This window comes from Rattus rattus, chromosome 1 (genome assembly GCF_011064425.1).
Source record: "Rattus rattus isolate New Zealand chromosome 1, Rrattus_CSIRO_v1, whole genome shotgun sequence".
Taxonomy (NCBI): Eukaryota; Metazoa; Chordata; class Mammalia; order Rodentia; family Muridae; genus Rattus; species Rattus rattus.
The window spans coordinates 35,851,616-35,866,437 of NC_046154.1; the positions used below are offsets into that span (position 1 = coordinate 35,851,616).

The following is a 14,822-nucleotide window of genomic DNA, read 5'->3' on the forward strand; positions in this document are numbered from 1 at the left end:
CTCCTGCTTAGCTTCCTCTAGCTTTTCCCTAATTCAACCAGAGGGGTCAGCAGCTTCTGTTCATTGGTTGGGTGCACATATTTGCATCAGCTGCTTGTTGGGTCTTTTGGAGGGCAGTCATGGTAGGGCCCTTTTAGTGAACACCCCATAGCCTCAGTAATGATGTCAGTTTTTGGGGCCTCCACTTGAGCTGGATCCCACTTTGGGCCTGTTGCTGGACCATCTTCCTCGGGCTCTTCTCCATTTCCATCCCTGCATTTCTTTCAGACAGGAAGAATTCTAGGACTTTGGCTGTGGGATAGCAACCCCATCCCTCATTTGATGCCCTGTCTTTCTGCAGGAAGTGGGTTCAATAAGTTCCCTCTCCCCACTCTTGGGCCTTCCATTTAGCCTCCCTCCCTCCCCCGCTTTGAGTCTGAGAGTCTCTCACTTCCCAGGTCTCTGGTACAATCTGGAGGGCCCTCCCAACTTCCTACCGCCTGAGGCCCGCTATTTCCATTCTTTCTGCTGGCCCTCAGGGCTTCAGTCCTTTTTCCCCCACCCAATACCAGATCACATTCCCCTCTCCCCCACCCCCATCCTCTTTCCCTCTCCTGTCCCTTCCTCTCTCCCACCTTGTGGTCATGGAGTACATATAATGTTAATAAAATGATTGAGTCTTTAAAATCTGTTTTATCAATTGTCTCATTGTCCTTAGAAAGTGTGGATGGAGTTAATTCTCCCCAGATGTGTAATAAATCACACAGAAGACCAGGAATGCTCAGGCTTCACTCCGTTAGTTACTTCTCATCTCAGCTGCCATTCCACATTCAACCAACCATGAATCCTTACTTCTACACTGAAGCATCTTTTTATAATTGTGCGTGTGTGCACACAGGTGTATACGTGTGTGATGTGTTTTTGTAAGCATGCATGTCATGACATTCACGTAGATGCCAGAGGATACGTTTTGATGTTAATTCTCTTTTACCTGGTTTCTGGGAAGCTCTGGTCACTAGGATTGTTTGCAGGTGTCTTCTCTGTGAGCCCACTGCCAGTTGAAATTTATAACTAAATGTAGGCACCTCTAAGATCTCTACTACATAGTAGTTTCTAAGTTGAAATTTTCCCCTGTATCCTGCTCTCTTTTTGTTTCTTTCTCTTTACTGTATGGACTTTACTAGCACCAGTTAGGATCCATTGTTCCTGTGCCTTCCCCACCCTGCCTCATCCTCACCATATTCTCACAACTCTCTCTACTCAGTTACCATTGTAGGCATATACTCCTCAGGTCCTCGTTATTCTTGTCCTTAATTGAATCTCTTACTGACTGCCTCAACTCTTTATCTACTCTGTGGTATTTACTTGCATCCACAGGTTGAGAAAAGCTTACCAACTAATTCATCTTTAAATCAGATGTATATATGCATTTCTTTAGCCCACTTACCACCCACCACCGTAGGAAATCTCTCTCTGAAACCTGTTGTTGATGACTTCTTGTCGTACTGTAGAGACTGAGGTACTTGGGACAGATGTTCTTCAGTTCCTGAATGTCTGCTCACCTCCTTGACTCTGTGTATGAACGTCTCTTCTGCTGTTGGAGGCAGAAAATTAGTTCCTCCTCTTCACTTGTATAACAGATCTGTCTTTTTCACTCTGCTGTCCTAGAGGATAACTGAGAGTCCTTCTGCATTCCATCAGAAATCTGAATTAAGTCTGATTTAAAGAATAATGTAACCCCATAGAAAGAACAACAGTATCAACCAACCAGACCCTCAGAGCTCCCAGGGACTAAACCACTAACCAAGGGACCCATGGCAACAGCCACATATGTAGCAGAGGATGGCCTTGTCCAGCATCAATGCGAGGAGAAGCCCTTGGTCCTGTGAAGGCTCATTTCCCCAGTGTACGGGAATGCAAGGGTGTTAAGGTGGGAGTGGGTGGGTGGGAGTGGGAGCATCCTCATAGAAGCAGGGGAATGGAAGAAGGGAGAGAGGGGATAACATTTGAAATGTAAATACATAAAATATCCAGTAAAAATAAATTTAAGAAAAAGTAGTGTATTAGGTTTAGGGCAAGAGATTGTGAGAAACAACAGCCTTCACTGACGGGGCAGAAATAGGGACAATGAGAATAGTATATGACTTCAGATACTCAGGATAATAATATATGGTAGTGCACGCCTATAATCTAGCCTTCATAGAGAAACCCCCAGAAGAGTGAGTGGAGGAGCCAGGAATCATGAGGAGACAAGTCAGTTTATGGGTGTGTTGTCTAATGGTGCTGCAGTTGAACCTTGGACTGTACATGTGTTCAAGATGATACATGTAGCAGTCAGCTTTGTTTTAGCCACGATCTTTCTTGGTTTATTAATAACAAATTAAGGGGTTAAGTTATAACTCTGATAATAGTACTTGCCTTGTGCTGCTATGCTAAGTCAGTCAAACAACTAAGTAAGTAAACAGAGTTGCTCATGAAGTTTCTTACTTGCTTCATTCATGAGGTTGCTGAGTTTGCAGGGAACCGCTATAGGAAATGGGTCCGCTACTGCTGCTCTACAACCTATCTGGATTGTCAGTCTCATCTTTGTGCCAGCACTGTAGTGCAGTTACATAATCTGGATAACATTAACTTACTACCCTCAGGGTTGGGGATTTAGCTCAGTGGTAGAGCACTTGCCTAGGAAGCGCAAGGCCCTGGGTTCGGTCCCCAGCTCCAAAAAAAAAAACTTACTACCCTCATAGGCTATGTAGCAGATGCTATCTAGATATGCTGTCTGGTTGAAACATTCTATGACATGCGGCTGTACCTGTTTTCTGTTGGTTTATCTCAGATAACAGTGAACATTCATACAGTCTAGATTAGCCTCAAACTCTTGGTTCACTCCTCAGCCTCCCAAGTAGTGAGGCTTCTATAAGCATACGCCAGCATGCCCACCTGTGCCTGTTTTTACCACTCTTGGCTTGTAACTGTCTCTGGCTGCTTTTGTGCTACAGTAGTGGGGTACTTAAGAAAGCAGAACTCTTTGGTAAAGGCTGAGGGTATTTTCTTCTGTCCCCTTTGCCAGAAGTTTACCAACTCTTATGATACTAAAAATTATCAGTGTTACCACCACTAAATGCAGTCTCCATGAAAACAGCCTTCTATACTCCACCAGTGATGCCAACATGGAAATGTTCCCAAAGCCTTCATGCTAATGATAGTCTGAAGTCAGGCTAAAGGCAGTTCAGCTGGCTCCTTGGCTGTCTTTCCTCTGTGCCATTGATTTCCATTGGGTAGAAAGTGATGAGCAGTGTCTCATCACTTCCCCTCTTCAGTGTTGAGAATTGAACTTCATAAATGTTAGTGTAATTTTAAATATTTCTTTTAATTTGAATTAATTTGTTAGATTTATCAGGACAAAAACATTTAGCACACAGAATTATGTTAAAAGAAGCACTGGTTTCATCTAGTCAGCAATAGAATTATAAAGAACTCTTTATTTTGGAAGACTACTGGTGGCTTGCTACATGTTCATTAATTGGTGTTTTTAATCAGCGTGTATTTTAACATAGCACAGTTTTCACTCTATTTCAGCTTTTAGGAGAAGAGTTGAATTAACCTGAGGGACAGCTGGGAATAAGAGTTCTTTGTGTCAGCACCTGTGGGTGTCCTAGTAATGGGTGCATGTCATGGGAAACCTCTGCTGGGGACCATTTTGCCAAACACATACAATTAAGATTAATTGACTGGGTCATGTGAAAGCCAGAATTCATTGCCAGTGCACAGTTAGACAAATTAGGAACTGGGGAATCTAAAAAACAGAATACCTTGGAATTTGGTGTTCTGTGTTGGAACAGTTTGTATAGAATTGAATGATAAGTCATTGGAACTAATTAAAATGTGTTTTAGACTTGGGGGTTGAGTTTTTTAAATGTGTGTATGAGAGCTGTGTCTAACTGCATGTATGTGCCCCACATGCATGCCAATTCCTGTGGAGGTCAGATGAGAGTGTAAGTTCCTGATGCTTGTGAGCCACCATCTGGGCTCTGGGAATCTAACTTGCGTCTTCTGGAAGAGCAGCTAGTGCTCTTAACCACTGAGCTATCTTTCTGGTCCCTAACTAAGATTTATTAGATTACATTTATTTATTTATGAGTGTGTACATGCACTTGCACACATGTACCCAAGCATATTGTTGCATGGTACATAGATATGAGGAGGACAATGTGTGTAGAAGTCCACTGTCTCATTCCACTATTTGTGTATGAATGGGTTTTTGAGTCTTTGGGTACACATCATTCTTGGCTCTTTCCTGTCTCTGGCTGCTTTTGTGCTACAGTAGTGGGGTACTTAAGAGCAGGAACTGTTTGGTCTGAATGTGAATGAACTACATATTTCCTGACTCTTGTAGTTGGTAAGCACAATAGCAAATACTTATTTCTTCTCTAGATAGAGACAAGAAAATATAAACAGGATCTAATTTACTCACCAGTCTAACTCTGCTGGGAATTGTGGCAGCACTAAGTATAAATGATAAACAGAGCAAATGCATTTAAACAGGACCCAGTGGGGATTCAGTTTGGAAGTAGAAGAGTAAACAGGAGCATAGAAATTCTAGGGTGTATCTTTAGATTGAGATTTTGTTAAACAATAGAGAGCCACCTGATCAGATTAAAGGCATTAGCCACCACTCCTAGCTCTAAAATTATCATCTTAATACTTGTATTTTTTTCCACTAAGGTAGGAAAGTTGTGAAGAATTTGACTTAAATATTTAAGTATTTTACTCCTAAAGTAGAATTCTTCTAAAACAGTTTTTAACCCAGGGCTTCATGTCTGCTAGAGGATCACGCTACCACAGGGTTGTAACTACAGCCCTAAACAGTTGTGAAGAGGCATTTCCTAGGCTTTGAAATGAGTTTGGGCCTTTTGTTTTGTTTTTTGGGGTTGGTCTTTTTGAAACAAGGTTTCTCTGTGTAGCCCAGGCTGGTCTTGAACTCACAGAGATCCACCTGCCTCTGCCATCCCAGCTCCACTCCCCACCACCTCCAGGCTTGGACTTTACTTCTAGTCTTACTTTCATGGATTAGTGTTGATACTTTGGTTGCTATTTCATTGGGCTGGAGGGGTCACTGCAGAGTCAAACATAATTTTCAAGAATCCAGCAGGGGGCCCATTTTTAATCCCAGCATTGGGGAACTGAGGGTTAGAATTGCTGTGAGTTCAAGTTAGCCTGAGTATATAGTGAATCCCAGGACAGCCTGCACCACACAGTAGACCCTGTATCAGAGATAAATAAATAAGCATTTAAAAAGAGCATTGTAATACAACTGAGTCAATAAAGTGCTTGCTATACAAGAGTGAAAACCAGAGTTCAATACCCAGAAAACATTTAAAAATAAAATAAGCCACCATCACAAAATAGTGGCACACTCCTATAATCCCAGCCTTGAAAAGGAAGAGAGGGGAATACCTGGGGCTTTTTGGCCATGTGAGATTTAGGACAAAGTCTGAGCTGGAAGAGTTCTTGGAGCCAAGCTGGATATAGAAGCAGTGGTTCTCTGTAAATTCATGACCAGCCTGATCTACAAAATGAGTTCCAAGACAGCCAAAGCTACATATAGTGAAACCTGATCTCAAAAAAAAAAAAAAAAAAAAACCCTGAAAGAAAGAGAAAAATTGAAGCCAGGAATGAAAACGACTAGCTTTTTCAGAGGGCCAGCAAGATGGCTCAGCAGTTAGAGACGCACATAAGCACACCTGACAATCTGATTCTGATCCTGGATCCAACACGGTGGCAGGAGGGATCTCAGGAATTGTCCCATAACTTTCACTTGAGTGATGACACACACGTTTTACAGGAGAGGGGGAGATTAGCTAGTTTCAGAACCCTAGGAAATAAAAGTTTGCAATGTTTGAGGGGACTCATTCACATACAGGAAGAAGGAAATGAATAGGTCACTCCTTGAGTGTCTTTAAAGTTAGGATAAGGAGTTTCATAAGAGGAAGAGAGGAGACAGGATGTGGTAGGGCATTCCTCAGCTACTGAGAGGTGGTGGGCAGTACTGTTACTGTCCATTCTTCTTCCCTTTTCAGTGCGCTTAGTAAACATTTTTATTTCTACTTAAGAATGAGGGGTGGGTGGATGAAGCTCAGTTGTAGAGTGGTGGGTGAACATATTAAGCCTCTGTGTTCACTACTTCAGCACTGAGGAGTTTAAGGAAGAGAAAAAAGGGATATAATTTTTGATGGAAATAACCAGTGATGGAAATATTGAGCTCATGGTAGCAGTGTTTGTGAATACTGTAATAAAGAACAAAATGGAGCTTCTTTACAAAATGCCCATACCTTTCTCATCTTAATAGTTTGATAAATGAAGCTGTCATGCTGTACACTCAGACATTAGTCAGTGAAGTAGTCACCATCCCTCTAATTCTTGTCAAAGAAATTACCAAAGATAGAAGATATTCCAGAAGTTTCCCTTTTACATAATAGGCTTTACAGAAAATGTTACATTTTTACCTTAGTTATCTCGTTTTTTGACAGATTGCAAAGGTGGACTGCAAGGAAGTACTAGACATCATATGTAATCTGGAGTCTGAGGGTCAGGACAACACAGCGTTTGTTCTTTGCACGACTTACCTTACCCAGCAGCTGCAGACGGCCAGTGTGTATTGTTCTTGGTAAGTACACTTACTTTGTACTTTGTATATACTTCGTTTGTCGGTATATAGCATGGGACTTAGGGTCTGTATCAGATGTAAGTCTTAACATATAAATAAAATCTTGATTACTAATAAAGTCATTTAAATAAAAATGCCATTGATATAATGTAAAAAAAGAAAGGTAAGATGTTTCTCTTGCTTGGCCTGTAGGTGGTTATCTCATGACTCCCAGGATGTCTTCTTCCTTGAGGCAGCATTAGCATTATGTCAGTATGGAACAAATAGGAAGATTATTTCCCCTGAACATTTATTAATATCTTATGGCAGTAACTTGCTCTTATTTAGGAATCCATTAATGAAAAAAATCAGATTACCTAGGAGTCCAGCTAAAATTTGCATTGCAAAAGGAAATCCTTTGAGTGCCTATTTGATTTGCAACCTTGGTACCATGTAAAAGACATTGTGTTATTTTTTTTATTTAATTTTGTTTGTGTATGCCTGTAGAATGCTTAGCTACTAAAAAATAGAAACAAACATATCCAATGACTCTTAATTGTAAATGTATTGGATCTATTAGATAAACTTGATAGGCAGGAAACACTCGTCAGTGAACATATCATTAGTGATGAAAACACTGCATTGGAGCAGCTGAGAGAGGTGCCAGCCTTGAGGATAGCTTAGTTGTTTTTGTTTTTCTAGAAAATCTAGTAAAAGCCTTTCATGTACTTGGGCTTTCAGTGGTCTCCCTCTGGCCTGCTTTATCTGTATCGTTTGACTATATAGTGTGACTCATGGGTGCAGAGGCATAGCCATGTCGTACTTGTGGAGATTAGAAGACAGTCCTGAGTACAGGTTGTCACTTTCCACCTTTTTGTCTACTGTTTATATAGAAGTATTTGTATGCTGTAAATTACCTCACCCTGTCATTCATTACAATACGAAGCAGTAGAATAATCAGTGATTGAGAAACGTTTGTCTCAAGATGAAGTTATAAAGCACAAGCCCAAAGTTTTGCTTCTTAACTTGAGTGCTTTTCCTCCAGAAAACAAACAAGTTTTTCGTTTTAAGTCAGGGTCTCCCACAGCCCAAGCTGACGTTCAACACTCGGTTCTTCTGGTTCTACTCCCAAACTTTGAGCCTAGGGCTTCACACATGGAAGAAAAGTTGCTGTGGGGCACAGCCATGTAACACAGACTAAGATGCAGGTGTAGTCTGTCACTGAGTCCATAACAGCACACGTGTATGTCCTGTGAGCTAGGAGACAATGGAATACAGACCCCAGGTCTTAATCATTGTAGACATTTGCCAGAGTGAGATGATATGAATATAACAAATTGTTAATAGCAGTGAGATTTTTTGTTGTTGTTTTGTTTTTTTTCTACCCCCGCCCAGATGTTTTATTATTAAATCAAGTAAATCAACCCCACCACCACCCCAGGAATCTGGAGATTAGAAGTTCTAACTTCAGCAGGTAGATAAAGAACAAACCTAAGTTTTTCTTGGTATGGTTAAATGTATTTTGTTTTCAGTAACAAAAACATCTGCTAGTTGTATCTAGACTTTGGGCTTTGGGGTTTTGTTTGTTTGTTTGTTTGTTTTGGTTTTGGTTTTTGTTTTTTGGGTTTTTTGTTTGTTTTTAAATGGAGACAGAATCTCTCAACATAGCCCTGGCTATTTTCCAACTCATCAGGTAGTCCAGACTGGCCTCAAATTCACAGAGATCCTGCTGCCTCTGTCGCTCACCATTATGCCTGGGTAAACTTTCACTCCAAAAGTTAGTGAAACCGTGTGGAGCAATATAGATTCTGTGGGAAGAGATAGGGAGATGCTTCTGCAGACACAGTACTGGCTGTGTCAGATCTGCAGAGATTAAAGGGCAGTCTTGGGCACGGGTTCTCACCTTCCACTCAATCAAGACAGGGTCTCCTTGTTCTTTGCTACTACATATACCAGACTAGCTGGCCTGGGAATTCTAGAAATTCTGTCTCTTGGCATCTTGGAACAGAAGCACCAGGAATACAGACTCATACTTCTCTATCTGTCTTCACATGAGTTCAGGGAAATCAAGTCAGGTCCTCATGACCCAAGATTCTAAGTATTTTCAAAACCACACCCACATGTTTATTGTATTTTTATTTCCTGTTTGTTTCTCCCATTGGTTATTTGGGATAGGATCGTATTCTGTAGCCCAAGCTGGTCCCAAGTGTAAGGCACTTCCCTTCCCTCTGCCTCCCAAGTACAGATATGAGGCGCCATACCCACACCTAGCTTCAGACCTTTTCCCATTCGTGTGTGTTCATGAATACATGTGTGTGTGTGTGTTCATGAATACATGTGTTTGGAGGGCAGAGAACAGTTGTCTTCCACCTTTTTCCCCTGCTTCCTCTCAATAAACCCAGAACTTTCCAATTAGGCTGGCTGGGCTGGCCAACAAGCATCAGGGATCCTCCTGTTTGAAGCATCCCAGGACTGGGTGGGATTCCAGTGTTCGCCGTAACCAGCCTTTTCCATGTGTGCTGGGGATCCAAGTCCACGTCCTCATTCTTGAACAGCGGCACTTTACACAGTAAACCATCTCCCCAGCCTCCTCCCACAATTCTTTAGTGTTCCTGACACAACTTTTCTTTTACAGTGGTTTTTTCTCCCCCTTTTTACTCAGCCACTAGTCACAGGAACCTGTAGCTGTCTCTAGGTTCAATACTGTTTCCTGGAAAAGGAAGGGATTAATTGGGATTTCTATTTTACCCTTGCAAAAATCAAAGAAAGAAAAATCTTAGTCACTTAACACTTTGTTTAAAAGCTTCTTTCAAAGTGAAATAGAATCTAATTTTAAAAAGAGACCAACAAAAACTTTTTCCTCCTTTTTGTCAGGTGGGTCTAAATATTGGAATCAGAAATAATCATCACACATAACAATAAATTTAAGAAAGGCTTAATCAAAGTTCAAGTAAGATTAGTTTGTTATGCTGGGTACTTTTGTGTGTTTAAGATAGAGAGACCTGTAGCTCATGTTTTGAGAAGTATTTCAAGACTGGAGTTGAGACTCAAGCTTGTCATGAGGCCTTAAGAATCTGAGGGAAAAGGTGTGCTGTGAACTTGAGACTAACCTGCCTACACAGAAAGAACAAAACCATTTCAAAAGACACAGTTTAAGGGACAGTTTTATCTTGGGTGCCCTCCGAGTCCACAAGAGGGCATCAGATTCTTTGTGGTTGGAGTTAGAAGCAGTTGTGAGCCTCCTGGTTTGGGTACTGGCATCCATATTTGGGCCCTCTACAAGAGCAGCAAGTATTTTTAATGGCTGAGGCATTTTTTTTCCAAACCAGTGAACAAGCATATCTATGTGGGTGAGTATGTCTGTGTCTGTGTGTGTCTGTATTCAAGTGTGCACACCTGTGCATACATGCATAGAGACCAGTAGGGGGCGCCCCCCTGAAGCTGGAGTTACAAACAATTGTTAGTTTCTGATTTGGATGCTAGAAACAGAACTCGGTTCCCCTTCAAAGTAAAAAGAACTCTTAGTCATTTAACTATCTCTCCAGCCCTAATTAAGTTTTTTGTTTTGGTTTTGAAACTGGATCTTGCCGTGCATTCCAGCTGGCCTCTTACTCAATATGTAGCCCAGCCTAGTTTCGAACTAATAACAGTATTCCAAACTCAGCCTCTGGAATGCCAGGATTACACTTGTGCTACCACATCTGACTTTAGATAGTAAATTTTAGGTAGTTTACATTGTATATCCTTTAATTTTCATAAGCATATGTAATTGGCTTTGTTTAGTATACACACATATACTAAACACATAACAGGAAGGGGTGGTTGGACATACTAAGTAAATCATTATACCACTCAACTATGTTCCCAGCATTCACATACATATAGCTTTTGAAAGATACTGTTTGTTTGTTTGTTTGTTTGTTTGTTTGTTTGTTTCTTTCTTTCTTTCTTCCTTCCTTCCTTCCTTCCTTCCTTCCTTCCTTTCTTCCTTTCTTCCTTTCTTCCTTTGTTAGTCAGTCATTTGGGGACAGTGTCTACCTACATGGCCCTGGAAGTCGCTTTGTAGAGCATTTTCCTTAAGTATTTAGTGACATGGGCTCGATGGGGCCATCAGTGTGACAGGCTGCATAGATTTCCTTGGTACTTGCCCACCTCATCAGAACCGGGTTTAATTCACTCAGTATAAGTAAACCAGTCCAAAAGCTAAACCTCTTAGAACAGGAGGGGATCTAAGGAAAGTTCAGTGTCATCAGGAAGGAAGTAGTTGGCTTTTAGCTTTACACAGAGAAGGAGGGAAATGAGAACTTTCCGGATGGATCTTGCCGGTGTTGCCTGTTTAGGGGAGGCAGTGGAGGACATAGGCTGCTTTTCATTTGGTTTGTGTTGTATGTATTGTCAGCTTACTTTCATTGACTCGAAAAAGAGAGTGGTCAATGGGACAGCAAACACAGGTAAGATTTAATACAACCATTGTGTCTCACAGGGAGCTAACTCTCTTTTGGAGTAAACTGCAAAGAAGAACCGACCCGTCTTTGGAGACATTTTTGGAGCGCTGTCGGCAGTTTGGTGTCATAGCTAAAACACAGCAGCATCTATTCTGCCTGATTAGAGTCATACAGACTGAAGTGAGTACTTTATGCTTTCCATATTATGTCAACTTTCCAGCGAATTGTTGCTGGATACAGAGAATCTAAAACTGTGGAGTAGGCCTGCCTCACTGATGTGCACACCAACCTCTCAGGGCCACAGGCTTCGGGTGGCCTGATTGCTTTTGTTTGTTTTGCTTTGAGATACTGTCTTATGTAGTCCAGGATGCAGTCAGATGCCAGGTCCTCCTGCCTGCCTCAGTGCTGGTTTCCATGTGTGTACTACCATGCCTTGCTTCTTGGGTTGAAACTAACTTTGAGCTGACTTCCTCTCCCCGTCTCTCACTGTCATTCTAGGATGAAAAAGGGGGATCATGGGACTTGCCATGTCCTCTGAAAAACTGAGCAGTGTATACTCTTAACCACTGAGTCACCCATCTCTCCTGCTTCAGACCTAGACTTCTAAAACTAGATTCATGTCTCTTAAAAAAAACATTTACTTGTCTGTCTGTGTGAGTACACACCACAACTTATGTCGAGATTAGAATTACCTTAGGTGGTCAGTCGTGACAGCGTGTATTCTTACCTACTGAGCCGTCTTACTAGTCCTACCTAGACCTAAGTTTAAAGAGCCAATCTGGGTAGTATAGTTAGTGTAAGGTCAACTGATTGGAGACCTTCATTTGCAAAGTCCCTTTTCATATCACATGCATACTAACATAATTATTCATTCAGTCTACACTTGAGGGGAAGAAATTCTGTAAAGCTGAATGCCAATCAAGAAGAGGTCTCTTACTTTTTTTTAAACAGGGTTTAGAAAAATATTATTAGTTTATGATTATAGGTGTTTTATACCATATTTGCATCATGTGCATACCTTGTGCCCACAAATGCCAGAACTGGGTGTTAGATCCCCTGGAACTTGCATGTTCAAGTGGTTCTGAGCCACCATGTGGATGCTGGGAATCAAAGTGAGTCCTCAAAGAGCAGCCATTGCTCTTAACCATTGCCATCTCTTCATCCCTGTTTAGGTGGGTGTGATTGGCTTTGGCTCTTTGTGTTTGTTTTGGTTTTGTTTTATTTTGTTTTAAGATAAGATCTTGCTATGTAGTCCATAGTACTTTAAACTTAAAGCAATTTTGCTGTTTGGTTTTCCTAAAACAAATTATATACACGAGCCACCAGTGATATCTATATACTCGGGGTTATTTTAGAATTCTACAGATTTTTAAGCACACAGAATAATGGGAAAGCTGCTGGATATTAGAGAAGAGGGGGTGGGGGGTTGTTGGGTTGGGTCGGTTTGGTTGGTTTGTTTTTCTGGTGGATGTTGGTGAGGGTGGAGTTGTTTTTGGACAGGCTGAGGAATTTAACACCACCAGAACTCTCTCAGATGTGGGTATGGAGAATATCCTTGCCTAGTCCTCACATGATGTTCACCTAAAGGACAGAAGAAAAGTCAGGTGTTAGGAAGGTGTACATTTTCGTTCAAATTGCAATTTCTTACCTTGGATCCATGGAGGTATACACAGAAATTTCTTTTTCTTTTTTTATTCCATATAGAAATGTAGTATAAATTAAGATGGACACATACCAGGTTGATTAGAATCCACATGTAGAAAGCACACGTAGCTTCGAGAGCAGGAAAGAAGAGGTAGGATAGACTACACCATGGTACACTTTCCTAATCTAGGTACCAGCACATCTTGTGGGTCATCAGCTGCAAGAGAGGCTAGGATATGTCTCATTGTTATGGATAGCTTTATAACTATTTAAAAATTAACAACACATGCCTGTCTATAACTCCAGCACTTGTGAGGCAAATGTAGGAATCAAAAATTTCAAGTCCAAAGTTAGCTGCTATAGCACATTGTGCTCAACTAGCCAAGGGCGGGGTTATAGTGAGCTGGGCCAGGGCTTACAAGACCGTGATCTGGATGCTTGTGCTTCGATATGGCCCAAGGCTGTCACCTGAGTCTTGCATGATTAGTAATCATGGCAAGCATGTTCATTCCCCAGCCCCAAACAACAGCGAAGCCTTAAATTCTATCACTCAGGAGGCAGGCAGATCTCTGTGAGTTTGAGGCCAGCCTGATCTACATTACCAGGACAGCCAATGGTACAAAGAAATCTTGGATCAAAAAAAGGAAGGAAGGGAGGGAGGGAGGGAGGGAGGGAGGGAGGAGAGAGAGAGAGAGAGAAAAGTAGAAAGAAAAGGAAAGACTATGAGGCCTGGAGGGGTTGAGAACTTGTATTAAAGTCGCCTCCATAAAAGACATGTATAATCTTTGGGTTTTGTGATTATACCTTTTTGTGACTTTTAACTACTTTCCAGGAAATTATTTTAGAGAGTTTATCTCACACCTTTGACTAATGTACAAAACAGTTATTTCAGGAGAAATTGGAGAAGAGTCAGTTACTAGTATTGAGACTTTGAAAACCAGATGCTTTTTATACAAGGAGTTTCTTAAATCCACTTGTAGAGCACTTCTGTACTGTGTTGCGTCTTTCTCTGCTTGCTTGGTGTGATTGCTTAGATCTTCCTGCCTGGGCCTTTTCAGTGCTGGGGTCACAGATATTTCTTTCTTTTAAGATTTGTTTGTTTGTTTGTTTATTATAAGTACACTGTAGCTGTCTTCAGACGCACCAGAAGAGGGCATCAGATTTCATTACAGATGGTTGTGAACCGCCATGTGGTTTTTGGGATTTGAACTCAGGACCTCTGGAAGAGCAGTCAGTGCTCCTAACCATGGAGTCATCTCTCCAGCCCTACAGGTGTCTCTTAATACCTGAGTTTAAACTCTATCTATTTTACCCAGCATAACACCATTCTCATCTTTTATTGATTTGAGTTCTTGTCCCATAATCCTTTAGACTCATGTGCATTTATTTATATTTCCATATTACATTTGGCTTATGGGTTATTTCATTGAAAGGTAAGAACTACTTCAGTATATAATACCATCAACAGTGCCTAGTGGCATACCACATACCAAGACCCTGTCCCAAAACAACTAGAACAATATATAGTGCTGTGTAACTGTAGAAACTGTAAATATAGTTGTTGTTCCTAATTACAGTCTAATTCAGCCCTTTGCATGTTGAGACAAGAAGGATCTAAATGTGATGCTGAGTGTGGTGATACATGCCTGTGAGCCCAGTATTTGGGGGCAGGGGCTTTGTTCAAGGTCTATATCCATTTGCCTGAAGAGGAAAAAATGATTTAAGATGACATTTAAAGAACCCAAAGGATTATTTATTTGGTGGTATTTTGTTTGTTAAGTTGTTAAAAGTTGTTTGAGAGTTAACTCTTCTGCTTGGTGGCATTTTAACGTGCTCCATTACTCTTGGAACAGATAGTTCTGTTTCCTTGAATTTATCAGTGCAAACTGGACAGGTATGTATTTCATCTTTCTTGTGCATCTTTGGTGAAAAATCTAGGCCTCTGTGTATTCCTGCTTACACAATAAACAGAAAAGCATACTGGAGAATATTAGTTATAAAAATGTAACATAATTAGCCTTTATCTATAATAAATAGCCTTTATCTACTGAGCTATCTCACTGGCCCTGGTTTTTTGTTTTTTTGGAAACATGGTTTTACTAATATAGTTC

The 14,822-nt window shown here is 41.0% G+C and overlaps 1 protein-coding gene across 1 annotated transcript in view; it reads left to right on the forward strand.

Annotated features, from left to right (window-relative positions):
- Rlf (RLF zinc finger) overlaps positions 1–14,822 on the forward strand; it is a 56,185-nt gene that overhangs the window by 35,975 nt on the left and 5,388 nt on the right. The window contains exons 6-7 of the mRNA XM_032898904.1: positions 6,507–6,643; positions 11,106–11,247. Coding sequence (XP_032754795.1) covers positions 6,507–6,643; positions 11,106–11,247 — 279 coding nt within the window. The remainder of the gene's footprint in view (positions 1–6,506; positions 6,644–11,105; positions 11,248–14,822) is intronic.